This window comes from Podarcis bocagei (genome assembly GCF_964188305.1).
Source record: "Podarcis bocagei genome assembly, chromosome: 16".
Lineage (NCBI taxonomy): Eukaryota > Metazoa > Chordata > Lepidosauria > Squamata > Lacertidae > Podarcis > Podarcis bocagei.
This window is the reverse complement of record NC_138142.1, coordinates 10,028,300-10,054,263: the sequence shown is the minus strand read 5'-3', so window position 1 is coordinate 10,054,263 and position 25,964 is coordinate 10,028,300. Positions and strand designations below refer to the sequence as shown.

General features: G+C 46.8%; 3 protein-coding genes across 4 annotated transcripts; 2 read left to right on the top strand and 1 right to left on the bottom strand.

Moving 5' to 3' along the window:
• Nucleotides 1-438: 438 nt before the first annotated feature.
• PUS1 (pseudouridine synthase 1) lies at nt 439-25,046 on the bottom strand. 2 transcript variants are annotated; one of them, XM_081174997.1, is made up of 6 exons: nt 25,026-25,046; nt 6,542-6,781; nt 5,673-5,810; nt 5,192-5,294; nt 2,879-3,576; nt 439-2,640 (listed from the first exon to the last, which is right to left on the bottom strand). In XM_081174997.1, the coding sequence occupies exons 2-6, from the start codon at nt 6,770-6,772 to the stop codon at nt 2,593-2,595; spliced, it is 1,218 nt and encodes a 405-aa protein (XP_081031123.1). In that variant the 5' UTR covers nt 6,773-6,781; nt 25,026-25,046; the 3' UTR covers nt 439-2,592. The 2 variants fall into 2 exon arrangements, with proteins under 2 accessions (XP_081031123.1, XP_081031122.1); XM_081174996.1 differs by lacking the exon at nt 25,026-25,046 and adding an exon at nt 7,714-7,908.
• On the top strand, nt 12,606-17,979 carry LOC308575575 (uncharacterized protein; the record flags this gene model as incomplete). The annotated part of the gene is made up of 5 exons (XM_081174327.1): nt 12,606-13,048; nt 17,265-17,344; nt 17,459-17,490; nt 17,640-17,756; nt 17,896-17,979. The coding sequence occupies exons 1-5, from the start codon at nt 12,939-12,941 to the stop codon at nt 17,977-17,979; spliced, it is 423 nt and encodes a 140-aa protein (XP_081030453.1). The 5' UTR covers nt 12,606-12,938.
• On the top strand, nt 18,109-19,624 carry LOC308575544 (uncharacterized protein). The gene is made up of 5 exons (XM_081174305.1): nt 18,109-18,206; nt 18,300-18,383; nt 18,618-18,722; nt 19,032-19,083; nt 19,186-19,624. Exons 1-5 carry the CDS (start codon nt 18,126-18,128, stop codon nt 19,209-19,211), a joined length of 348 nt encoding a protein of 115 aa, XP_081030431.1. The 5' UTR covers nt 18,109-18,125; the 3' UTR covers nt 19,212-19,624.
• Nucleotides 25,047-25,964: the final 918 nt, after the last annotated feature.

The following is a 25,964-nucleotide window of genomic DNA, read 5'->3' as shown; positions in this document are numbered from 1 at the left end:
GTACGGTAACCCAGCAGGGACGAATTAAGGAGAGTTATACGCGATGCGCGTTCTCTTTCCCAAGATGCATGACGGTTCGGAAGCCTTGAACCATGACGTTTGGGACGTCATATTACGTCACAAGTCACCCCCCCACACACACACTAAATTCCCCCTCTCAGAACTGGCTTTTACACCACTGAGGTGCAACTGTTAAGGCTGTTGGGCTAAGGCAGAGGCTTAAGGTGACCTTGAGCCAGCAGCTTTCTCTCAGTGTAGCCTGAGCCTACCCAGCAGGGTTCTTGTGAGGATAAAATGGGTGAGGGGAAAAATAGGAACCATATTATTACATACATATATACATACATACATTTGTTTGTTTGAACCCTGACAGAGTCAAGGATGCTTACAGACAAAAAATAAGAACTGCTAAAAACACAGAGCAAAACTTTTTTTAAAAAAGTATCAAACATTGATACAATTGAAAGCATATAGATATTTATAATCTATTAAAAACTATACAGTATAAGTTGTCTTGAGCTCCTTAAGAGGAACTCTTTAATAAACAAACCTGGCAGCAATTGAATGCCTGCTCAGGTATATATTCAGATGAAAAACAACTGACAGGGCTATTTCACAGAGAGAGAGAATCATGGGAGTTGTAGTTATTGTGAGGCTGTTGGGAAACCTTTGAAAAGCAAACTTTCAAGGTGGGCCATTAATTCCTCCCCACCCCTACCCCCCCGCTACCATCCACTCTGTCCACCACAACAACTCAGTGGAGAAGGCCAGGCTGAGAAACAGCAATCACCCCCGAACCATTCAGTAGAGTCGCTGGCCAAAGAACAATTTAAACGTGGGTCTCTACAAACCTAGCCTAAACCACGACACCACACTTCACTTTCAGACACAGATCCCTACCTCCTCCGAAGTGAAAGTCGCGCATATAAATGAGAAAACATATTTTGGCTGCATGCAAAGCACAATCTTAAAGCACCCCCCCACCACCTTACAAAAGAATCCTGGGAACTGTAGCACTGTAGGGTAAACTACAGTTCTCAGCAGTTTTTTTTCCGGGGGGACGACGCATACCCCTAAACATTTTGTGAATCTAAGTTTGGTCTCATTGAGGGACAGTATTTCAATATGAGTAGGAAAATGAGAGTACCCTTTTTTGGGGTGGGAGCACTGGTTCTCAGTATTCTTCTTAGGGTGACTGTTCAAGTTGTGTTAAGAGTGCTTTGTGTATATGACCTCTGCAGCTTAGCGGTTAGTGATACAGTCACAAAGTGTGTGCAAAGCCTTCTGCCTTCAGGTGTCAAGGAGGAAGCTGCCCCATTGCCTGTATTAAAGCAAGATCCCACTGAGAGCCTGTGCGGTGTAGCGGTTAGGATGCTGAACTAGGATCTAGGAAACCAGGGTCCAAATCTGCACTCAAGCCAGGAAGCTCACTGTGTCCTTGGGCTAGTCACTGTCTCTCAGCATTGTTGCAAGGATTTAACTTGGAGGGAGGAGAACCGTGTACCCCACTTTAAAGATGATGTGGTGTTCATCTGATGAAGTAAAGGAAGATGGATGCACCTGTCGCTCCAAATGCAACTGCCCCTCTCTGCCCATGGAGGGGGAAATCCACACAGAACTATGACCCCAGAGTCACTGACCCAGGCACTATATGATTGCAGACCTAGGATCAGGGCAGGAAAGCATCCCATTGTTACTATTATTACACACACGTGTCATGGCAATGTTCTCTCTCCTTTGTCAGAGGCAATGTGTTGCTGGGTACCAGTTTTTAGGAATCACAAATGGAGAGAGTGTTGTTGCATTCGGGTCCTACTTTCAAACTTCCCAAAAGAGTCTGGCTGGCCACAGGAAAAACAGGATGATGGCTCTTCTCACAATCTTAAGCTCTTTTATTTCGTACACAGAAAACGTAGGTATGATTTTTCTTTTCTAATTGTGCCACGAGAAGTCTTTATTTTATTCTCAAAAAACAAAACAAAAACCAGAGACAAACTTTTCTTTTTAAAGCCCTCTGACACAAGGAGCTCATTTTTTAAAGGAGAGAAAGCGAAAAGTTTGATATTCCACAGTCAGATTTTGTTCAGAGAAACTATTTTGTCTCTTGGGACACCAGAGGCAAAGACGTGGCAAGCTAAGGAAAGGAAGAGGGTGTCTCCCCTTCCGCAAGCTGAGGTGGAATGAAGTACAATCAGAAAAAGCCCAAAAGAAAGGAGGAAGAAACTTTGGCCTTCATTTTAAAAAGGAGGGGGAAATGATACTTAAAAAACCTTTCCATTGTCTTAAGAGTCCGATTATTAATTACTTTCCATTGTGCATTGGACACAGTAAAAATGACATAATTCTTTTGTAAAGCACAATTAATGCACTATTGGCTCCAGCTGACATTATTTCCCACTGTAGACAAAGTTGCTCTAAAGGTCCTTTTTCTTCTCCTCCCACAGCTTGGCCTGGTGGGCAATGCTCATCACCCAAGCAGATAAACACCACCAGTTGAGAGATGACCCCAAGGTTATCGAGCAGAAGTTTCCCAGAACGGTGTGGGGCAACCCACGTGCTGTTATATTTCTGCCCTCTGGAGCAGATTTCAGTTCAGTCCGAGTCATCTCCGCATCCATCGCTGCCCTCAGGATCATCACTCTGGAAAAAGGAGATAAAGAAACAGCGTAGTCACAACTGTCAGTGGCATTCATAAACACAGGTTTAAAAATTATGGAATGCGTGTAGAAAGTGGATCCAGGAAGGTTTTCCTCCCACTCTCATAATGGAAAAACAATGAAGCTACACGTTACAAGACTCACAACAGATGGAAGAAACACTTCTTCACACTGCGCATAGTTAAACTTTGGAATGCAGTGATGGCCACCAATTGGGTTACCTTTGAATCCCTGTTGTTCACCGGTGCCCTCGAGACAGTGGAATTGAAGTCGTGGTTGGAGAGCGTCTCCACCCAGCACCCCATGGACTTCTCCTCTTTCTCCGTGCTTATGATTGTGGGGTAGATGTGTTGCTCTTTAAAAGCAGCAATCTTTTCTTCTTCTTCCACCCACTCCAGGGCCTCGTGGAGCCCATCGTTCCCAAAACGTTTATTGTACTTTTCAAAGTGAACCCTCTCCAAAACCAGGCCCAGCCCCGGGGCTTTGGGGACGTCCACCTTCTCCTCCCCCCAGCAACGCTCCATGATGGCCTCGGAAGCGAAGCCCTTCACGATGGCGATCACCAGCCCAATCATCTTCCGGATCTGGTGCATCATGAAGCTTTGCCCTTTCACCTTGATCACGGCAAACTCCATGCCTTCCCTCACAAAGGGCTCCTCGCAGTACATTTCCATGATGTAGCGTTTGGCGCTGGGGTCTTTGGGCCCCTTCTGAGAGGTGAAGTTGTGGAAGTTGTGCGTCCCCTTGTAGCAAGCCAGAAGGCTGTTGACGGTCTCCAGCGTCTTCGTGCTCAGGCGGTACGTGTCATCCTGGAGGTCGCAGTCTTTGTGTGCCAAGGCAAAAGTTGGCAGCATGTAAGAGTATGTCCGGGCATCGCATTTGTTCTTGGAATTGAAGCCTCCTGTGACCCGTTTCAGTCCTAGATTAAAACACGCATGTTCTATTAACAGGATCTGTACAATCCCATCAAGTAAGTTTCAGGTGAACCGTGGACCCAGGATACTTCACCACTGGGATGGGGGGAAACTTGTCACCCTCTGAATGTCACTGAAGCTCAGCTCCCATCATCCTTGACCATTGTCCATTCTTGCAGAGGATGATGGGAGCTGGAGTCCCAACATCAGAAGGATCACAGGCTCCCCCAGACCTGCTTTAGGTTCAGGGGTCCACAGTTTTGGCTTAATGGAACTCTCAAATTTCTCAGTACACCGAGGCTTCAAAATGTACAGGTGGCAAAACTATTCACATTCCATTGGCGGGGTGTGTGTGTGTGGAACTGACCACACAAGGAAGTGCATCGTGTCTGGCACAACTTGGGGCCTGTCTTGACTGCTGCGCTGTTCACTTTCCACAATCAGCAATTATATCATTTTGGCCTGGCATATAAGCTTCTCCCATCTAAGTGGAAGGGCCTACTTAAAAAATGCCAACTCACCCCAGGTCATGGGGAACATTGGTACTGGTGGGGAAAAGCAAAAAAAATGTGCTTGCCAAAGACCCTGCATCTGCTAACCTTCCAGGGCCATGGGGAGCCAGTTCAGAAGTTTATTGTTCTAGCCAAAGGCCATGACAAACTTGCAGCAATAGGATTAATAAAATAATGCAATACACACATACACACCCCTACATAATATAAGCAGACTTCCATGATGTAAGAGAGGCTTATATCTCAGATTAAACCTCTGAATCACGGAAACAATGTATAGTGATTTTATCTAACCCCCTTTTCCTGATTTTTTTTTGTAAACAATGCAGAAAAGGTTACTTTGTGCGTTACAAAGATATTACTGTCACTCAAAAGAAACCAAACCCTTTCTGCTATGATGCTTTTACAGAATCATAAAATTATAGAGTTGGAAAAGATCACGAAGATCATCTAGTCCAACCCCCTGTATCGCAGGAACTATTCACCCAGCAGAGGGCTCAAAAGCACAACCCTGACATTAAGAGTCTCATGCTCTACCGACTGAGCTGTCCCTGAGAACCAAAGTTTCAGAAACCTATATAAGGGGCAGGTTAACAGATAATGAGTGTTGTCTTTCATCTGTGGTTGACCACAAATGCAAAGTCTGTCTGTGTATGGGACCTTAATTATAGCGGCCATCCAAGACTGCAGCAGGCATCACTTGGAAACGCAACTCAGTAAAGGCATTTCTTAAGAAAGCTGGCAAGAATTTTGGTCATCTAACGAGATCTAAAATGCCCTGTTCTCATGTGGATACCAGTGAGGAAACGTGGTGTTCCTAACTAATTGTAGGTCCCTTCTGGAGTCTATCCAGAAGAGCCAGGCAGTCAAGTGGTTGGATGATAACTCACATCATCCCTAACCACTGATTATGTTGGCTGGGGCTGATAGACACTGGAGTCCAGCATCTGCAGGGCTCCAGGTTGGCTACTCCTGCACCTGGGGGACAGGTGCATTTACAAGCTGGCGAGAAGGGCTCATCCCTATTGCTCTGGTTATGAAAGATTGAAAGGTGAGATCACCGAGATCAAGGCCCACAACCAAAAGCTCCTGTTATTTACTCCCTTACCTAGAATTCGTATATGAGGAGGAAGATGGTGGTTTATCTTTTCCAAGATATCGTCTATCAACCAGACCTTCAGCGACACGATCTGCCCAGCTGCAGATACACCCTGCGTGGATCAACAGGTAGGGATTAAAATCAACAGGGAGGAGGGAACCAGAAAAGTCTCCATCAGACAGTGATGGGCTGAGGGTCCTAAGCATGGATTCAGGAAGTTAGTATAATCTGAAAGCAAGCAAAACAGAACTGAGTTGAAGAATGCAAGGGTCTCTATGCCGAACCATAACCTGGGGACCATGTATCTTACATATGTGTTAGGGTGCCACATATAGAAACGTAAGAAGCTGCCTTATACAGAGTCAGACCATTGGCCCATCAAGCTCAGTATTTTCTACACTGTGTGACAGGAGCTCCCCAGGGCTGCAATCCACAATACTGACACTCCATGCTGTTGAAACTCCCATTCACACACGCAAAACCGCATCACCTTGTCTGTCCGGGCGCATCTCTGGAAAGACATCTTCTTCATGTCTTCACCGTGGTTCTCTGGGATGCAGCCTGATCGAATGAGGGCTGTCACCAAGTCATCCTCAATCGTCTTGAACTGAGCATTCCCCACATTGCGCTGGAATGAAAAAGAAGAAAAGATTGACTGCATCTCACTCGCCAGAGCTGGAGCTGCCTGGCTGCTACAAAGGATGCGCTAAGGATCAGGAAGTCAGACCAGGTACAAGCGCCTGGGATGGATCAAAGAAAGGTGTTAACATGGTAACTGGTCTGGTTTCTTTAGCCTGCCCTTTAGCTAAAAGGAAGAACTTGCAAACATCAGTAGTGGGCGAGTCCCTGCCCTCAGATTTGCAATCTAGAAGACATGGCACTTGCAGGGAAAATAATGGAGAGGAAGAAGGGAGGAAAGCAAACTCAGACACAAAGTCTTAAAAGTGGTGGCAGAGAGGGGACCCAAAGGCACATGGTCTCTCAAGGGAGGCAAGATGGGAGTCGCCCTGCTTTTCTTCCGCTCTGCAGCCTTGTGTTCAAATTCTACTATCACAAAGGCAGTGAAGGCTCCCTATAGCACAGGGGGAAGCAGTGGTATTCACCTGTGTGAATCATAGGGCCCTTTGGCCCTCCAATTGTCATTGGACTACAATTCCCACCAGCCTCAAAGATCTGGAGGGCCAGTGGTTCCCCACCGCTTTAAATAAATAAATAGGTGGACAAAACAGAGCAGCAGCAGCAGCAAGACCACCAATCCCCATCCTCATCTTGTACCTACATGCCTAAGCAAAGGCCAATGACAAATTAGCCTGGTAACTCCACAAACTCTCCCCAAGCATAGGTACCTGAACCACTCACCTGCATCCCATGATAGCCTTTCCCTGAATATGCCATCAGCATCACAACCTTCCTTTTGGGGAACCTCTTCACCCCGTCCTCCACCTCTTCCCCACTGGTCTTGATCCGTTTCGTTTCATGCCCGTTTTCCTCCCGCTTTCCAACTTCTTCCGCTGCCTCCTCTATGTTGCTGCAGCTGCTATTCAGCCTCTTGGTTTGGTTGCCGGCCACGGTTCTCAACTCATCGGCCATTGCAAAGCACTAGAAGAGATTCATCCGAAAGCTAATGAAGTCCTTCATTTAAAGGGCACGTCAGCCACAGAAACCTTCTTTACACAGATATTGAATCGGCCACTCAAAATCAACTGACAAAGGACAGTTCTCTTAAGGCAACTAAGCAAGTAAGTCCAAAAGGAGCTACATGGGGTTTTGGTGGCATTTTAATTCTGCTTCACATATAGATACGCATACAGACATCATCATTCAACGCAATGCCATACGCCAAGCTAAAACGAGCAACTTCGTCGCAGCTCACAATGCACATCTCTGAAGATCAGGTAACACATCAACAACAGAAGAATCCCTGCAATTCAGGGGACAAAGAGGTAAAACTACACTTTAAAAAAAAACCCGGAATATAAACCAACAGAAACACCACGTTGCATAGGGAAATGCTGTAGTCCAGTGGCATGCATCTTATCTTTTTATCTGCACTGTATCACTTTTTCTGTATGGATTGGGTTTGTTATTATCGTATGAATCTTTGCGTCTTCCTAACCGCCCAGTCATCTTCGAATGAAGGGCGGTATAGAAATTTAATTCATAGTAAGAACAAGGATGACGACAGTGGCGTAGCGTGGGTTGTCAGCACCCGGGGCAAGGCAAGTAATTTGCGCCCCCTAACCCGTGGATTTGCGCCCCCTAACCCTAACCCCCAGATGTTGCTCCCGGTGCGGCCGCCCCCCCTGCACCCCCCACGCTACGCCACTAGATGACGATGATGCCGAACGCCCCCCGGTGGCATCTCCAGGTCCCCTCTCTCAAACCCTGCAAGAGGCGGCAGCCCTGAGTTAGCTCCGCATCAAGGCAGTTTCCTGCGCCCTGAAGTGAACACCTTTCGTAAGAAGCGCCAGCTGATCAAAGTCATATTGTAAGGAAGCTTTGCCGGACGAAGATCAAGAGGCTATACCTACGCTAGCCATGCCGTTCAGCCGCCAGCCACCGGCTGGTCTCCCGAGGGAATGAGCGGCCAGACGCCCCGACCGCAGCCAGGCTAGGAAGGGCATACGAGTGGGGCGCAGCCGGGGTCCCTCTCCCTCTCCTTCCTTCCTCCACCAAGGGATCCCCTCGCTCCCCGCGCCTGCCCTCCGCCAAGAGCCGCTCCGGCCACTTACTCCGCCGCCGCCGCCGCCACCGCAGCTGCTCCTGCCCGGCAACCACGTGGGAGCCAAGGGAAGGGAAGGGACAGCGGCAGCGGCGGCGGCGCCCGACTACGGCAGCCGCGGAGGGGCGGAACGGGGCCGAGCGGAGCAGCGCGCCGGCTTCGCGAAGGGGAGGAGCCCGGAGCTGGAGGGGAGGGCGAGCGCGCCGCGGGGCGGGCGGGGGAATGCGCGCTCCCGGGCATCGTCCCCCCGGCGAAGCGGCTGGAGCTGCGGGGGAGCGGGACCCGTCCAGCAGCGTCGGCAAAGGTGGTGCGCGCTCAGATATTCTCCAGCGTTTCTCCCACGCAAAATAGGGACGTCCTATCCCGTGATATTGTTATAAGAAAAAGAACAACTCCTTTTCGCTTATGGGGCTCCCAAGAGCTCATCTAGAGTCCTTTGGTAGGTTCTCTTTTTTCCCCCTCCAAAGATATTTATTAAAGTTTTTTAAAATATAACAATGAAAAAAATAAAAAAGAAAAAGAAACAAAATACAACATAAAAACAGTTAAAAAACAGATAATTTCCCATAACATATCTTCCTTACGCTTATTTCCCCAGACCTCCTCATACCTCCCTTCTTTGTATTCCACTTCAATTTGTTAGTTCAGCAAATCCTTACCATTAAGCTTTTACCCATTTATAAACCTTTTTCTTTTGTATCTTCTAAAGCATTACAGCTGGAAACCCCTTAGTTTCTATCCAACATCCTTCTAACATTCATTAATTTTACAATATTTCTGTAAATAGTCTTTAAATTTCTTCCAGTCTTCTTTCACCAACTCTTCTCCCTGGTTAGAGTCCTTTGGTAGGTTCTCTATCGTTCGGAGGAAATAACAGAGGCCAAACAGGGAATGTTGAGAAGCAACGCAGCTCGTAAGCCTGATCTTTATTGAACTTTTGCAACAGGGTGCTCCACCCCACACACACACAAAGGGGGAGAGGGACCCAGAACAATGGTGGGCAAACTCCTATATCAGGGGTCTGCAACCCGCGGCTCCGGAGCCGCATGTGGCTCTTTTACACCTTTGCCGTGGCTCCGGGGCGGATACTAGCGAGGGGAGGAGGCGCATTGTGTGCCCCGACACTCCCCACTGTGGCAGGCGCTGTACTGGCTGTGACGTCACATGGGGGCGGTGCGTGCGTTAGTCACGCACCGTCCCGACGTCGCCTTCCCGGTTTTACGGCTCCCCGTTGTTGTTTTCTTCGGAAACGGGTCCAAGTGGTTCTTTTTGTCTTAAAGGTTGCAGACCCCTGTCCTATATGTATTAACTTTTGAAATTCCCCGCCCTGGTGCTCAAGACCACCCCCATACATATATCACAGAAGGGGTGTAACCCAAGACCACCCCCAATACCTCATAAATCATAGAAGGGGCCAGCAGGAAACCCCTTCAAGGGTTTGCCTGGAGAGCCTGGCCATTCTTTTGTGATGATAACTACTTAATTTCGGAAATCTTAAATGTGCCCTTAAGACAGGATTTGAGAGCAAAAAGACAATGGGGAGACAATATTTGAGGTAAATTTGGGAGGGACAAAATGCTTTCAGGACTTTTTCTGTGGGCTTCAGACATGTGGTATATATATATATGGGGGTGTGCTTGGTACATTTATGAACATTTATTTTATATATGTAAGACCTTAAAATTCTTAGAACAATAATAATATTGGATGGATCACTGCAGATGGTGACAGCAGTCACGAAATTAAAAGACGCCTGCTCCTTGGGAGAAAGGCGATGGCAAACCTAGACAGCATCTTAAAAAGCAGAGACATCACCTTACCAACAAAGGTCCATATAGTTAAAGCCATGGTTTTCCCAGTAGTGATGTATGGAAGTGAGAGCTGGACCATCAAGAAGGCTGATCGCTGAAGAATTGATGCTTTTGAATTATGGTGCTGGAGGAGACTCTTGAGAGTCCCATGGACTGCAAGAAGATCAAACCTATAAATTCTGAAGGAAATCAGCCCTGAGTGCTCATTGGAAGGACAGATCGTGAAGCTGAGGCTCCAATACTTTGGCCAGCTCATGAGAAGAGAAGACTCCCTGGAAAAGATCCTGATGCTGGGAACGATGGAGGGCACAAGGAGAAGGGGACGACAGAGGACAAGATGGTTGGACAGTGTTCTCGAAGCTACAAACATGAGTCTGACCAAACTGTGGGAGGCAGTGGAAGACAGGAGTGCCTGGTGTGTTCTGGTCCATGGGGTCACGAAGAGTTGGGCACGATTAAACGACTAAACAACAACAATATTGGATGATAAAAATAGTATAATATTAATTATATAATATAATGATAATAATTATTATTATTTTATTTATACCCCACCCATCTGACTAAGGCTGCCAGAGCCACTCTGAGCGGCTTCCAACAAGCTGCCTTCTAAAGGTTGCATAGTTACTTGATCTTCTTGGCTCCAGGATCGCACGACTCCATGCCCTCACAACGTTTCTCTGATCAAAACAGGGACATCATACCACACCCTCCAACATTTCTCCAATGAAAATAGGGGCATCCTAAGGAAAAGTGGGACTTTCCCGGATCAAATCAGAAACCAGAATGGCTTCTGTAAATCCGGGAGTGTGCCTGGAAAGTAGAGACACTTGGAGGATCTGTACTCTCTCTCACACACCCCTGCAGTGTCAACCAACAATCCACAGCTGAGGGTCTTTCTTAAGGTCAGCTGAATTTATTTTTATTTTATACCAGAACATACGCCTCAGTTTGTAGACCATGAGACTCTTAATCCCAGGGTGGAAGCCGTGCCATGTTGGGCAAAAGGATTCTTGCATTTCAGGGGGTTGGACTAGCTGACCCTTGTGGTCCTTTCCAACTTTACAAGAGCTGCTTAAAATGCTGCTAAGTTACCCATTCCTGCAAAACTCTGGAATCCACAGCTAACGGTCAACAGAAACTGGTGTCAGTAGTGGGATATGAACCATGCTTCCATTCAGAGACCAGAACAGAGGCAGAAGTACGAATGGCTTTCTGCTGCGAATGCCAGCAGGCAGACGCAGCAATACAGAGTTTTGCTGCTTAGCAAGAGATTTGGGGAAGTTGCTACTGTTCTTCACTCTCTTCAGATTACACACTGAGAACTCATCTCCCGTTTACTGTGCAAACAAGTCAGCCAGGCCATAGCATGAGTACCTGCCAGCCATCTCATCCTAGGTCACCTCCTATGCAGCATTAGGCAGGCGAATTCTGGGACTCCAGAATCCACAGATACCTGCACAGTCCAGCTCAGGTGTGGGGAACCTCTGGCCCTCCAGATGTTGCTGAACTCCTGCTTGCTGGAGTTGACGGGAGTTGCAGTCTAGCAAGAGCTGAGGTGGCTAAAGGTTCCCCGCACCTCACCAGAGGAAAAGGATTCTGCATATGCTCAGGAGCACATTTGCCCTGCGGTCTTTGAAATGCTACATCCCCCTTGGAGGTCAAGGATTTCTGTGCATGCTCCAGAACATTCAGCCAAGGTGCCAGAATTTTGGTCAGCCAAAAGTTAGCTGCTGCACTCTTGAGACACAACTTCTGCTGAAATTGCGGATAAATTTGCACTGGCTTCCTTGCCCTTTGAGACTATCTGAGGTGGGGACTGGAACAGGCCTGCCTCTTTGGGGACTTGTTAATTGATTTTAGCACTCCTTTGGAAAGAAGCAGGTATGTGCTCTTTGCGACTGGGCATATTTCCAAATGTGAATTCCGCAGAAAAACAACAGACTGTGAAGCATTCATGTGCCCATGGCTCTGGAATTCATGTGCTCCCATGCCAGAGAGGTTTTATGAGCGAATTTGATGGTTCCTTTCCCCACTTAGGCCGGACAGGTTCCCAACGCGCCTGCCTTTAATGTTATGGCCCACCATTAAACTTGCATGCACCACGAAATGTGCCCCCCCCCCACATGGAAAGAGCAGGCTGCATTTACCCTTTTCTCTCCCGATTTGAGTTCCACCTGAAAATTATGTGGCAGAAGTTACAAATGCTTTCAAATCCATGCCCTGCTTAATTCACAGAGTGCAGAAGGGTAGTGATATGATTAAGCCCCCCGCAGCAAACGTAGAAAAAGAGAGCCACCAAGCACCTTAGAAACAAATGTATTTATCGTGGCAGAGCCAGTCGTAGGGCTAGAGAGTTTGGGATCAGAGCATTCTGCAGGCGGAACAGCAGGTGCCCCCGAGTTCTGACAGAGGAGCATCACCACTCAGGAAGGGCCAGGTCCTGGGGGGGGGGGTTTGCCACGGTGACAAGGCTCCGCCCTCCTTTGTGACATCTCTTGCTTCTCCTTTAAAAGCCACTGACTTGCAGGCGGCCATTGTGGGTTAGTGAGGAGCTTAGAGGAGAGAGGTAGTGGTGGCAGTTGGTGTGGCAGTTGGTGTTGAGTAAGAGGAGGAGGAGTGATTTGTTCTTTTTTGTTTTCTTATTTTGATTTTGATTTCATTTATTACTTTTATTTGATTTATTTGATTTGATTTATTTTGATTTTCTTTTATTCTTTTCTTTTAACGCTTTTATTTATTTTAATTTATTTTTTGTTCTTTGTTCTATTTATTTATTTATTTATTTATGTGCACACCTGTGCATAGTCTGTGTAGTTAGGGTTTTTGTGGACAACATGGGCAGACTGTAAGTAGCATCCCTTTCTCTTCATCTACGGGGTGTGTGTGTGTGTGTGTGTGTGTGTGTGTTACAAACTGGGAGGTTTTTCTGGTGGACACCTGAGTATCAGGTTTGTCCCTGTCCCTCCCTTGACCTCCACCTTACACCCATTCAGTGAAACAAAGAAAAATATATACATGGTCCTGTTTCCCAGCCAAGTTGAGTACCCCCTATTGTACTGGCCAAGTCCCCAATCCATGTACGATAGGTTGGATCCACTCTGGTCCTTGAGATGGCTACCTGTCTGGCACTCAGAGACCAGGAGGGCAGTGATGATCACCCCGGCTGAAGGGTTGCTGTGTACGTGGTCTCATGCTTCAGGGATGATGGCTGCCCCTAGCCATGTCCCAAGTGCCTCCTCTGGTCGCCATCTTCCTTCTGAGCAGAAAAGAGTGTTTTAAGGCAGATCAAAGAAAAGGTTTTGCCAAAGAACAATCGCTATGGATGAAGAGGTAAAAGAAACAATGGTCAAATGGGCACAAGATATCGGCCATACTATATATTTAGAATGGGAGAAACTCTGTCGCGAGGATATTCGCTTTACCACCTGCTATACGATAAAGGAAAATTTGGTTAAAATGTTTTACAGGTGGTATTTAACACCAGTTAAACTCGCCAAAATTTATAAATTCAAATCCAACCTTTGTTGGAAATGTAACAAAGAACCTGGAATGATAATTCATATGTGGTGAGGTTGCAAGGAAATAAAGAAGTTTTGGGGAATAATACATGAGGAACTTAAGAAAATGCTAAACAAACTCTTGATAAAAAAAATCCCAAAGCTTATCTGTTTGGGTTGGTGGGCAAAGCAAATATCCTCGCGACAGAGTTTCTACCATTGTTCTAAATATATAGTATGGCCGATATCTTGTGCCCATTTGACCATTATTTCTTTTACCTCTTCATCAAATCATAGTCCAATAATAGTGTAAATTTTTGATAATAATTTCCTATTGTTTCGAAATATAATGGTGCTAAATAGCAATTGTTCTTTGGCAAAATCTTTGATCTGGCTCAAACACACTTTTTAATTGTATATATTGCCAATTATCCATCCCATATTGTTTTAATTCTTCGTATGTTTTTAATTTTAACTTTCCTTGGTCTTCTTCCAGTATTTGTCTATATGTTGCCCAGTTCGGATTCATATTGTGTTTTTTAACTGCATGGGTTTCTAATGGAGAGATCCATAAAGGGATTTGTGGCTCTAATAGCTGTTTATTCCTAAACTTTAAAACTTTAAAGTTTATTCTAAACTTAAAGTTTATTCTAAACTTAAAACAATGAATTTCTGAGTATATGCTTTTTGAAGCCATTATGTACCTTAACCTTCTCATATGCTAGGTAGGTCTGCCATCCATACCTATTGTCAAAACTTTCTAGATTTAAAATACTAGTGTTTTCCAATATAATCCATTCTTTTAACCACACCAGACATTCTGCTTCATAATATAATTTTAGATTTCGTAATGCCAGTCCTCCTCTCTCCCTTTTAGCTGTTAATAGTTTATACCTTATGCCTGGTTTTTTTGGTTTGCCATATGAATTTTGTTAGATCTTTTCTCCACTCATCAAAACAATTTTCTTTCATTATTATTGGTATTGTTTGGAACAAATATATCTTTTTGGGTAAAACATTCATCTTAATTATAGATATTCTCCCCAGTAACGTCAGCTTTAATCTACTCCTGGTTTCTAGATCTCTTCTATTTTCCTTCCAGGCTTTTTCATAATTGTTTCCAAATAGATTAATATTTTTCATCATCAATTCTATACCAAAATATTTTGCTTTTGTAACAATTTCCAAACCCAATTTCTCCTGTAGTTCGCTCTTTTCTAATTCCTGTATGTTTTTTGCCATAAGTTTTGTTTTTGACACATTTATCTTGAAGCCTGCTACTTTCCCGAACTCATTCATTATCCTCAGTGCTTTCATTAGACTGGTTCCTGGCTCCTCAGGTGCTAATATAATATTGTACGCAAAAGCTCTAATTTTGAAAACATCCTTGCCTCATGTAATTCGCTTTATCTCTTTTTCTTTCTTTATTTCTAAAATCAGGATTTCCAAAGTTAGTATAAAAAGGAACGGTGAAAGCGGGCATCCTTGCCTGGTACCTTTCTCTAGATTTCAAGGATCCGTCTTTTCACCATTTATTATTAAACATCCCTGCTGGTTTTCATATATTGTGTTTATTGCTCTGCAGTAGTTTTCAGCAATCCTACTGCTTCTGCTACTTCCTGAAGGAACGATCTTGATAGGTTATCGAAAGCCTTCTCGGCATCTGTTAACATAAACGCCGCTTTTTTGTTGGGTCTCATTTCCAAATATTCAATTAGATCAAATACTATTCTCCTATTTGCCATTATATGCCTATTTGGGAGGAATCCTACTTGGTCTTGGTCTACTACATCCTTTAGGACCGATTTCAGCCTATTTGCTAATATCCCCGCGAACAATTTATAATCATTATTTAATAATGATATGGGTCTGTAATTGTTAACTCATTCTCTAGCTGTGCTTTGTTTGTGAATTACAGTGGTGCCCCGCAAGACGAATGCCTCGCAAGACGAAAAACTCGCTAGACGAAAGGGTTTTCCGTTTTTTGAGTCGTTCCGCAAGACGAATTTCCCTATGGGCTTGCTTCGCAAGATGAAACGTCTTGCGAGTTCTTACGAGTTTGTTTCCTTTTTCTTAAAGCCGCTAAGCCGTTAATAGCCGCTAAGCTGTTAATAGCCGCTAAGCCGTGCTTAGCAAGATGAAAAAACCGCAAGACGTAGAGACACGCGGAACGGATTAATTTCGTCTTGCGAGGCACCACTGTAATACAATATTGGCTTATTGCCATGACTTTGGTATTTTTCCTTCTTGCATGATCTCGTTCATTAATTTTTTTAAAGGCATTGTTATAGCATCTTCTAACCTTTGGTAGTGTATCGCGGATAGTCCATCTGCACCTGGAGCCTTCCCCAGTTTAAGATTGGAAATTGCTTGTTGTATCTCCATTGTTGTTACTGGTGCGTTTAGCTGCTTCCCTTTGGTTTCACCTATTTTTGGGATTTGTTTTCCTTGAAGATATTTTATAATTTGTTGTCGAGTTTCTGCACCTTTTTTATATAGATTGGTGAAGTATTTTACAAAGCATTTATTTATTCCTTCTTCCGTCTCCACTGTTTTTCCTTCATATACTACTTTGTTTATTTGTCTTTCTCTTTGTCTTTTCTTTATCTGCCACGCAAGTAATTTACCTGGTCGGCTTCCCAATTCAAGTGCTTTTTGCTCATCCATTTTATATTTCTTTCTATTTCATCATTTAAGAGTGTTGAGAGCTGTGTTTGTAATATTTTAATGGTTTGGTTTGCAATCTCTTTTTTGGTGTTTTCGCTAATAATTTTTCTTGTTTGCCTATTTCTTCTTGTAAATGCTTGATTTTAGCCTCTCTTATTCTTTTTTGTATTATGTTTTGTTTATACAACATGTTTTTAGATTGGCCTTGAGATAGTCTTTAAACCTCTTTTGTTGGCCACCAGCATTACGCCTTCCATTTTTAAGTTTGGAATAGAGTCGTTGCTTTGGAAGACGATCATCAGGCATCCGCACCACATGACCAGTCCAACGAAGTTGGTGTTGAAGAATCATTGCTTCAACACTGGTGATCTTTGCTTCTTCCAGGACACTGGTGTTAGTTCGCCTGCCTTCCCAAGTGGTGTGTCACATTTTTCGGAGACACCATTGATGGAATCTTTCAAGGAGTTGGAGATGGCGTTTATAAGTGGTCCATGTTTCACAAGCGTACAGTTGGGTTGGTAGTTCAAGAGCCTAGACTGAAACTTGAAGGACTAGTTTCAATGGACCAAGAATGTTTTTCATGGCTGGTTCTGACTTTCCCCTTTTCCCAGTGGGAATTTCTACTTGTAGAGCAGAGGCCGTGGCTGGTCGGCAGCTGCAGTGCCTGTGTGATTTGCAGTGCCTGTGTGCTTTGTTCTGTTGTTGTTGTCAGTGCTTTGTGCTGGAGGGCACTGTTTCGTGGCGCTCATTGGTTGCTGTTGGATATTTGGATAGTCTGAGCGGATTGGTTGAGCGCCTTGCGAGCAAAAGGCTCAGCCTTCATTAGGGCAAATGTTCTACCCTTATTTATGGCAGCCTTTGGAATAGAAAAAGGAAAGGACTGCGTCAGGATGTCATTTGTGGGGACATTTGCAGACGTGAAGGTGTTGATCTGGGGTACAGTCGGAGTGGGGTATGGTGCCTGCTGGAGGGCGAACCCCCCCGCCACCCTTTCCAAAAATTCTGGTAACAATGCTTCATGAAATTTATACACTGCTTGATTGCATGAATGAGGGGGCCAGGCTCTCTGGGCCCTGACATGGCGGTAGCTCTTGAACCCAGAGCACTTGGGACCTCCTTTCTCTCTCTGCCAGCCCTTCATGTTTTGGGCTGCCTCTTTCAGGCTCTGATGATGCCCCTTCAGATCACTGAACTGCAGAGAGATGGAAGGAATTGGTCAGAGTGGGCTGGCAAGGATCAATTAGGCTCCACATACGTATTTCTGTTCTGCCAATTCGCCAGTGGTTCACTGTATTCTCCAGACTCCCCTCCTCACCCCCAAACACCCCCCAAGAATTGGGGCTGCCAGCATCTGAGTCACTCTTTCCGCTCATCTCTTCTAGGATCAGGTGCTTAAGGCGCCTCTTCAGGCGCTGCCACAGGGTGGCCCCCCAGCCAGACACAGAGCAGCCCGTGGCGCCAGGTAAGCCAGTGGCCCTCCTTTTTTGGACAGAGGAGGGCAGGGATGGGCATGGGGGGCAACTGGTCCAAGGATGCAAAAGAGGACTCACCTCTTCCCCTGTCCTTCTGTTTGCAGTGCTGCTGCGGTTCAGCATCCCAGCCCCAGGGGTAAGTATTGGAGAAAACAAGAGCAGGGACTGGATGCCTCAGACCTGCCCCCCGCTGTCCCCCGGGCTGTTTGCCCCTCACTCCGCACTCTCAGATGCGGAGAAGCCCTCCCCTCACGAGGAACTGACAGCCTGACTTTTGCATTTCAGCTGCTAGAGGATGAACAGCTCTACATCCTGGGGGTCATCAACAGCTGCCAGGCAGCTGAGCTCAGGGGGCGCCGATCCCTGATGTGCTCCAAGGAGGAGACAGCCCATAAAATTCTGGTGAGTGGTGGGGGAAAGGGGTTGTGCATCTGTGGGGAGGAGGACCCTGCCGGCTTAGGCCACGGGGTTGCCATTCCCCTGCAAAGCCAAGCCTGGTGTTCGGGGTCGGAGCTGATTTTCCTCCTCTGTTCTCTTCCAGGACATCTTGGGGCCCTTGGAGCACTTCAGGGATTGCCCCCTGACCTTGGCCCTTGCCTTGGAGGCCCTCCTCCAACTAAGGTGAGTGGGGTCTTTGGCGTGGATGGGGTTGTGGGGGGGGGGGAGAACTCCAGGGGGAAAGAGCAGGCGGGAGGGAGAAAGGGGCAAGGGAGACTCTAACCCTCTCCCTTTCATTTCTGCAGCACGATGACGCCCAAATTCACCTCTGACATGATTAGTGCCATCCTGCACAGGATGTTGGAGGCTGTGTTGTGTGGGGCCAAGGAGGAGGAGGAGGAGGAGAAGAGAGAAGTATGTCCTTTGTTTTGACTTCCCTTCACAGGCTCTTTCTTCCTCTTCATCACATCCTTGCAGAATCCAACTCTCTTCTCTCTTTTCCCGCAGGAACTAAAGAGGCACTACCGGCTTCTGCTGGGCAGTCTTCTAATGGAAGCACCCAACCCTGGCACCCTCCTCCAACTTCTTAGTGTAAGTGTCCCTATGGCATCCGGGGTGATTTTAGGGTTGTCCCCCCCCCCGTTCCCTACCCAATGGACTGCCCCATTTCTGGGGCACAGAGCCTGTTTGGCCCCCAATTTGGTCCAAGACCAAAGCTGGCAACCCCTCATGGTGCAGAAGTACCAGGCACTCCGTGGTGGGGGCAGTGGGGGCCGCTTTGGCCAAGACCGGCCCCTGACTCTGAAATGCTCTTTCCTCCTGCAGGACCTCAGAGGATACGCCCTGGGGGAAAGTGGGGAGGCACAACAACTTGCGGCCAGCAGCATCTCTTTGCTGCTGGCCATTGCCAGGAAATATCCCAAACTCAGAGTAAGTACCTTGCCTTCTTCTATTCATTTCTTTGGTTACTTCCATCCCCCCCAAGATCACATCCCCAAGTGATCTTTAGCGCAGAATTTGCGGGGGGTGTCCCTGGGGGTCAGGATGAGGCCAGAGGCTTTTACTGCCCCCTTTCCTGCTGCTGCCCTTCCACCTCTGCCCAGGAGGCTGCAGGGCCCAGGGAGGTCCTCTGGAACAAGGGACTGGGCCCAAGACAGAGGGAGACCTGTCCTTCCTGGCTTGGCGCTGCTTCTGTGCTCTCTTGCTCCCATCTGACCCCGATTTTTCTTCCCCCTGCAGATGACAGTCGTTCGGCCGGAACTGGCGTGCTTCCGCCGGAAGCCAAAAGAAGGTAAGCCCCACACCTTGGAGACAGTGCCCTTTGACTAAAGGCCTGTGGGGAAATCTCATTTTCATTTGCATTTGCATTCTCTTCTCATTCTCTTCCATCCAGATGACATCATCATTGAGGATTTATAGCCGTAACTGTCTGCAGCGACACTGGAGCGGCCAGGATCTGAGGATCAGGAAAGCACTCAGTGTCGGCTACTGGAACAGTTTGAACTGCTAGAGGACCACAGTAGGCGACTCACAGAGCGGCTACACCAGTTGCAGAGCCAGGCGGGACCTGAGGGTCAACAGAGGCAGCAGCTAGAAGCCGGTGAGTGCCAGCCAGGACTGTCCAGTCGGACTCTAAAGAGAGAGTCAGGAGAGATTGCTGGAGACCCCACAGAAGGGGCTCAGCAAGCACCAGCAGAGATGGCAGATTTCCAGTCTTCCCAAGTTGTAAATATTGGGGGAGGCATCCCTTTTGAACTTCTCTCAGAAAGCAACTGGCTGAGTTGGTCAATAAAAATGCAGCAGTTGTTAAGGAGAGATGGACTATGGGACTGTGTTGAAATTGAGGTTTTGAGACGGGACTCTACTGAGAAAAGACGGCTGGATGAAAGGGCTCGTGCCCAAATTATGCTGTGTTTGACATACATTATCCTTTCAAGTTTGCCTGAAAGCTGGTTGCCTGTGATTAACAGCATAGAGAGTATGCGTCCCCGAGATCTGACCCTTGAGTATGTGGTTGGAAGATTGACCGAAGAAGCAGAAAGAAGGTCAGACAGACAGGCTGAACTCCAAGAGCGGAGGAGTTACAGCCGAGGGGGCCAGCAGCAGAATCTGCCAATGGGGCAACGCCAAGTTTGGGACTTGGGCATGGCGGTGAGGAGATGCTATAGATGCAGCCAAGCCGGGCATCTCCAATGTCAATGCAGGGCAAGACCTCCAGGAGACGACATGGAGCAGAGACAGCAATTGATGCAGAAATGTAAGCAGAAGGGGTTCTCTTCAGGGAAGAAGAACACGCGTTCTGCTCATCTTGTGTCTGCATTTTCTCGAGAGGAGAGGAAGATACCTCGAGGAACATGGTTGCTGGACTCTGGTAGCAGCAGGATTATCTGCAACAGTCGGGAGGACTTTAAGACCCTGGGGAAGCCAGCTGATGGAAAAGACTCAATCTATCTTGCTGATGGTCATAGAAGCAAGATTGATGGCCAGGGAACATGTTTCCTGCAGTGCTTCAACACTACTCTACCAGAGACTCTGTTTGTCAGCAGTTTGGACTATTGTTTACTGTCTGTAAGCTGTTTGATTAATGCAGGGTATAGTGTTAAGTTCACGCAGGATGGTTGTCTGATAAAGAATGGAACTCAGGTATGTGGCCATGCAAAGTTGGAAAATGGGTTATATGCAATGCAGGACAAGCCTGTTAAAGCAGCCCAGGTGGTTCAGGATAATTTGCCGGTTCATAAGGGGTGTGTGCATGAACTGCACAGAAAACTGGGTCACGCCAATTTCCATGTGCTTTCAGAGATGCAAAAGGTGTGCAAGAACCTAAACGTAAATAGCTGTAACTGTTTCCTAGATTGCAATGTATGTAAAATGGCCAAATCTAAGAGGAAGCCTATGGCTTCTAAAAGTGACAGAGTATCTAAAGAGGTTTTAGAACTTGTCCATTGTGACGTGATAGGCCCTTTTCCACAGAAGACTAAATGGGGCGCCAGATACGCTTTTCTGGTAACAGATGATAAATCACGTTTTCGTTGGTTGTTTTTGTTAAAGCAGAAATCGGAGTGTTTCCCCACATTCAGAGAATGGGTTGCCCAAGCTGAAAAGCTCTTTGCTCGCCCTGTTCTGCAGTTGCAAACAGATAGGGGTGGAGATTTTCTGAACAAACAATTTGGAGCATGGTTGCGACGTAAGGGGATCACTCACCGTTTGACTAACCCTTATAGCCCTGCTGCTGAAAATGGTCTGTGTGAAAGACGTGGGGCTGTAATACAGTCAGTAAAGGATTGCCTGCTAGTGGATGCAGGATTGGGTAACAACCATAGGCTGTGGGGTGAGGCTTTCCTTACAACAAACTTTTTGATTAATAGAACCTAGTCTAGCTCTATAAAAGATATTCCTTATCGTGTGTTGTTTGGGAAAGAACCAGAGTGGACAATGCTCCATAACTGGGGTTCTTGGGCACATGTAAATATCCCCAAAGCTCAGCGCCAGAAAGGGGGCGCTAGAGCGCAGAGACTGCGGTTTGTGGGATATCAGCCCTATGGCAAAGGGTGGCGTTTCAATTTACGCCCAGAACGCGTGGTTCTGTCACGAAGTGCAGATGCAGAGTGGAGTCCCTATGATGGTTGGGTGGCATTTTGTAGGCCTCCTTCTGGCAACTCCAGCAGCCCAGCTGGTGCCTTATGCCTTGCTCTTCTTTCCTCTGGACCACCTCAGGGAGGCTGAGGGGGGAGGGTCTTGCTGTCTGGGCACAGGGCTGACACCTTTGCTTTTGCAAAAGACAGGACAGGGCAGGGGGCAGAGAGAGATCCGAAAATTATTAACATTATTTTGCCTCAAAAGATCTCACGGAATTTTAGGTTTTTCCATTCCTTAGGATATATGATCTACTCCCTGTGTAACTCCACGTGTCAAGAAGAAAAAGAACTGGAAGAGAATGGAATAAAAATACAGTGGTGCCTCGCAAGATGAAAAGAATCCGTTCTGTGATTCTCTTCGTCTAGCGGTTTTTTCATCTTGCGAAGCAAGCCCATTGACGGATTAGTGGATTAGCGCTATTAGTGCTATTAGAGGCTTATCGGCTTATCGGCTTATCGGATCAGCTGATAAGCGGCTTAGCGGCTTAGAAAAAGGGGGGAGGGGAAAAAACCCGCAGGAACTCGCAATACATTTTCGTCTTGCGAAGCAAGCCCATATGAGATTCGTTTTGCGAAACACCTCCAAAACGGAAAACTCTTTCATCTAGCGAGTTTTCCATCTTGCGAGGCATTCGTCTTGCGGGGCACCACTGTAAATATTTTTAATGGATTATGAATAAATGCACAATAAATTGTTACTGTCTTGAATTTCATTGTCTTATTGTCTTCCATTCATTGGGACACCTTTGTTGTTACAGCCTGAAATAGAATTAGCATTTTTTGCTGCTGCATCACTCTCAGGTTTACTCATCTTAAGCTTGTGGTCCACTAAGATCCCTAGGTTTCCCTACGAGCAAACCAGGTGTCCCTCATGTTATATTGGTGCAGCTGGTTTTTCCTGAACCTTAGATTGGCTACAGGTCCTCTTTGCTCACCACCAGGGAGTGACCATGTCGCAGTCAGTGCTGTGGTAGATTTTACACCAAAGTTGTTGAGCTTTTTTTTTTTAGGGTTGAAGTTGAGGGTTTTTTTTTTAGGATTTTACCCCACAAAATAAACTGCTACAGGGTCTGGATTCAACCGACCAGTGGGCCAGATTAGGCCCTGAAACAGACTTTGGACATGCCTGCCAGGGTTGGACTTAGACTCTCATCGTCTGGAGGAATGGCTCTCCGTGAGAGAGGAGCTTGCCTCCACTGGAGACAAGCAGTTGCGTTGCTGAGCCGCCCTAGCTCACCACAAGTGGGAGGAAATGTCCACAGTCAATTTAGGCACACCTGCACCACAGCTGAAAATGCACATTTTCGAAATCTGTTTTGCCTGCTGAAACCCTGAAGCATAGAACTATGGAGGGTCTGTTCACTGTTCTCACCTATCATTAGACCAGGACCACATATTCTGCCTGTTAGTTTTTCAGATCTAGAGTCATGTTGCTCATTTTAAAAAAAAAGCTCATGTTCAATGTTTAAGCATTGCATAAAATCTGCTGACGCTTCCTTCTGTCATTGTTTCTTGTTGAAAATAAGGAAAATGCCTGTGGTTTCAGGGCATCGTCCAGCTAAACTTCACCTCTGAATGCAGCTAACAATGTGCTTCGCTGATCAGCGATCCTACAAGTGAATAATAAAGATATTCCAGCCTGTGTTCCTTAGTTTCAGGCACTCCAACACAGAAGCATACCCCACAAAGTGCAAAAATACTTTCTTCCAAGTAAATTGCCCTCAGATAGGAAAGTTGCACCCAGAAATGATTGGCGGCAGCAACATAAAAGAAACGAGGCAGAAAAGAAAGCAGGGCAGAGATTAGCTGGAAGGGGCATAGGAAACAGCAAAGAACTGCAGTTAAGAGACGGGGGAAACTGGATAACCCAAAAGCCATATGGCCAAGCAAATCGCCACCTATTCTAATTGGTTGTGTAACCTTCACTGTGCCAGCTAGTAGAAAGGCGGATTTCATATGTAATTGGCATGTAATCCGATCAGTATAAACATCCTATGGTTTGTCTGAAAAAACTGAAGGAGCAAGTGAAAAAAGAGGCCGTTTTTGAGACTGGTGCAGATGGAGCTTCTTTTGCCACTGCAAGAATCTTATCTTCTTTCCCCGAAGTGCTAGGACTGAGCAGCAGAGGGCAGCCTGCACCTCCAAACCGACATGTGGAACTGCAGGAGGAGGAAGCTTTTAGGGGAGATTGCAAAGCCTGCCATGGGTACCTCCAAGAATCCCAGGAGCTGTAGTTTGCTTAAGGGTGCTGGAACTGTAGCTCTGGGTAAGCCACAGTTCCCAGAAAGCAGGTGGGTGAGGGAGATATGCTTTAAATGCACAGTATGCCCTCTCATTTCCTGTTTTGTGAACCAGGGCTGGGGTACCTCTTTGAGCCTGAGGGGTGCCTTCCCTTCTGCACAAGCCGCCACATGCCGGGGCAATCGTGGGTAAAGCAATGATTGCAAAATTTACTTTTGTACAGTAGGATAGTTTAGGGGTCAGCAACCTTTGTCAGCCATGGGCCGGTCCACTGTCCCTCAGACCATGTGGTGGGCCAGACTGTATTTTGTGTGGGGGCTGGAATGAATTCCTATGCCCCACCAATAACCCAAAGATGCATTTTAAATAAAAGCACGCATTCTACTTATGTAAAAACACACTGATTCCAGGACCGTCCGCAGGCCGGATTGAGAAGGCAATTGGGACACATCTGGATTGAGAAGGCAATTGGGTCGCATTCTCTGGAAAAGAAGAGGTGGTGGCAATGGCCGCTCATGTAGATGCCCTTTGAAAGGGGGCCAGACAAATTCAAGAGAAGGAGACCTACCTATAGCAACTGGCACTCCTTCTATATGAAGGCTCCGCTGCCAGTACTGGTCTGCCACGGAATACTCTTTGCTGGGATGCAGCGCACGAAAACGACAAGCCTAAGGTTACCAGGTGTCCCCGTTTCCCGGGACAGTCCCCAGATTTACAAATCAGTCCCCATACAAAATCCTATCACTCCTACTGAAGTTGAAAAGTGTCCCCGGATTCATTGGGGGGGAAATCTGGTAACCTTAGACAAGCCCCTCCTTTACTCCAGATTTCTTCCCACACTTCTGAAGGGGAAACGTCTGCTTAGGTTTTCAAGCCAAGCAGGCTCCCGTTCTGAGATTCCCGGCAAACTTCTCAGGCCTCCTCCATCGCAGCGAAGCTGCCCCAGAGGTCAGATTGTACGTCAGCTTCGGTCTGCAGAAATGTGTGGGGTTGAACTGTACACATTTCTCACTGGTTTTATTCAGCTTTGGCCAAGGGAAAGTACTTTTACAGAAGAAGACAATGACGACACACAAACACACAGGCTGCATCCAGAGTACCCAAAAAGCTGCTATCCGATTGGCATCATTTAAACCAGAGGTGCTCCCATATTAAGAGGCAATTGCTGATAAGCTATTGGCATAATACACCCATGTCTAAGATCACTTTTGAATTTTAATGGGGGACCGCAGCCAGGCTAGGAAGGGCATACGAGCGGGGCGCAGCCGGGGTCCCTCTCCCTCTCCTTCCTTCCTCCACCAAGGGATCCCCTCGCTCCCCGCGCCTGCCCTCCGCCAAGAGCCGCTCCGGCCACTTACTCCGCCGCCGCCGCCACCGCAGCTGCTCCTGCCCGGCAACCACGTGGGAGCCAAGGGAAGGGAAGGGACAGCGGCAGCGGCGGCAGCGCCCGACTACGGCAGCCGCGGAGGGGCGGAACGGGGCCGAGCGCAGCAGCGCGCCGGCTTCGCGAAGGGGAGGAGCCCGGAGCTGGAGGGGAGGGCGAGCGCGCCGCGGGGCGGGCGGGGGAATGCGCGCTCCCGGGCATCGTCCCCCCGGCGAAGCGGCTGGAGCTGCGGGGGAGCGGGACCCGTCCAGCAGCGTTGGCAAAGGTGGTGCGCGCTCAGATATTCTCCAGCGTTTCTCCCACGCAAAATAGGGACGTCCTATCCCGTGATATTGTTATAAGAAAAAGAACAACTCCTTTTCGCTTATGGGGCTCCCAAGAGCTCATCTAGAGTCCTTTGGTAGGTTCTCTTTTTTTCCCCTCCAAAGATATTTATTAAAGTTTTTTAAAATATAACAATGAAAAAAATAAAAAATAAAAAGAAACAAAATACAACATAAAAACAGTTAAAAAACAGATAATTTCCCATAACATATCTTCCTTACGCTTATTTCCCCAGACCTCCTCATACCTCCCTTCTTTCTATTCCACTTCAATTTGTTAGTTCAGCAAATCCTTACCATTAAGCTTTTACCCATTTATAAACCTTTTTCTTTTGTATCTTCTAAAGCATTACAGCTGGAAGCCCCTTAGTTTCTATCCAACATCCTTCTAACATTCATTAATTTTACAATATTTCTGTAAATAGTCTTTAAATTTCTTCCAGTCTTCTTTCACCAACTCTTCTCCCTGGTTAGAGTCCTTTGGTAGGTTCTCTATCGGTAGGAGGAAATAACAGAGGCCAAGCAGAGAATGTTGAGAAGCAAAGCAGCTCGTAAGCCTGATCTTTATTGAACTGTTGCAACAGGG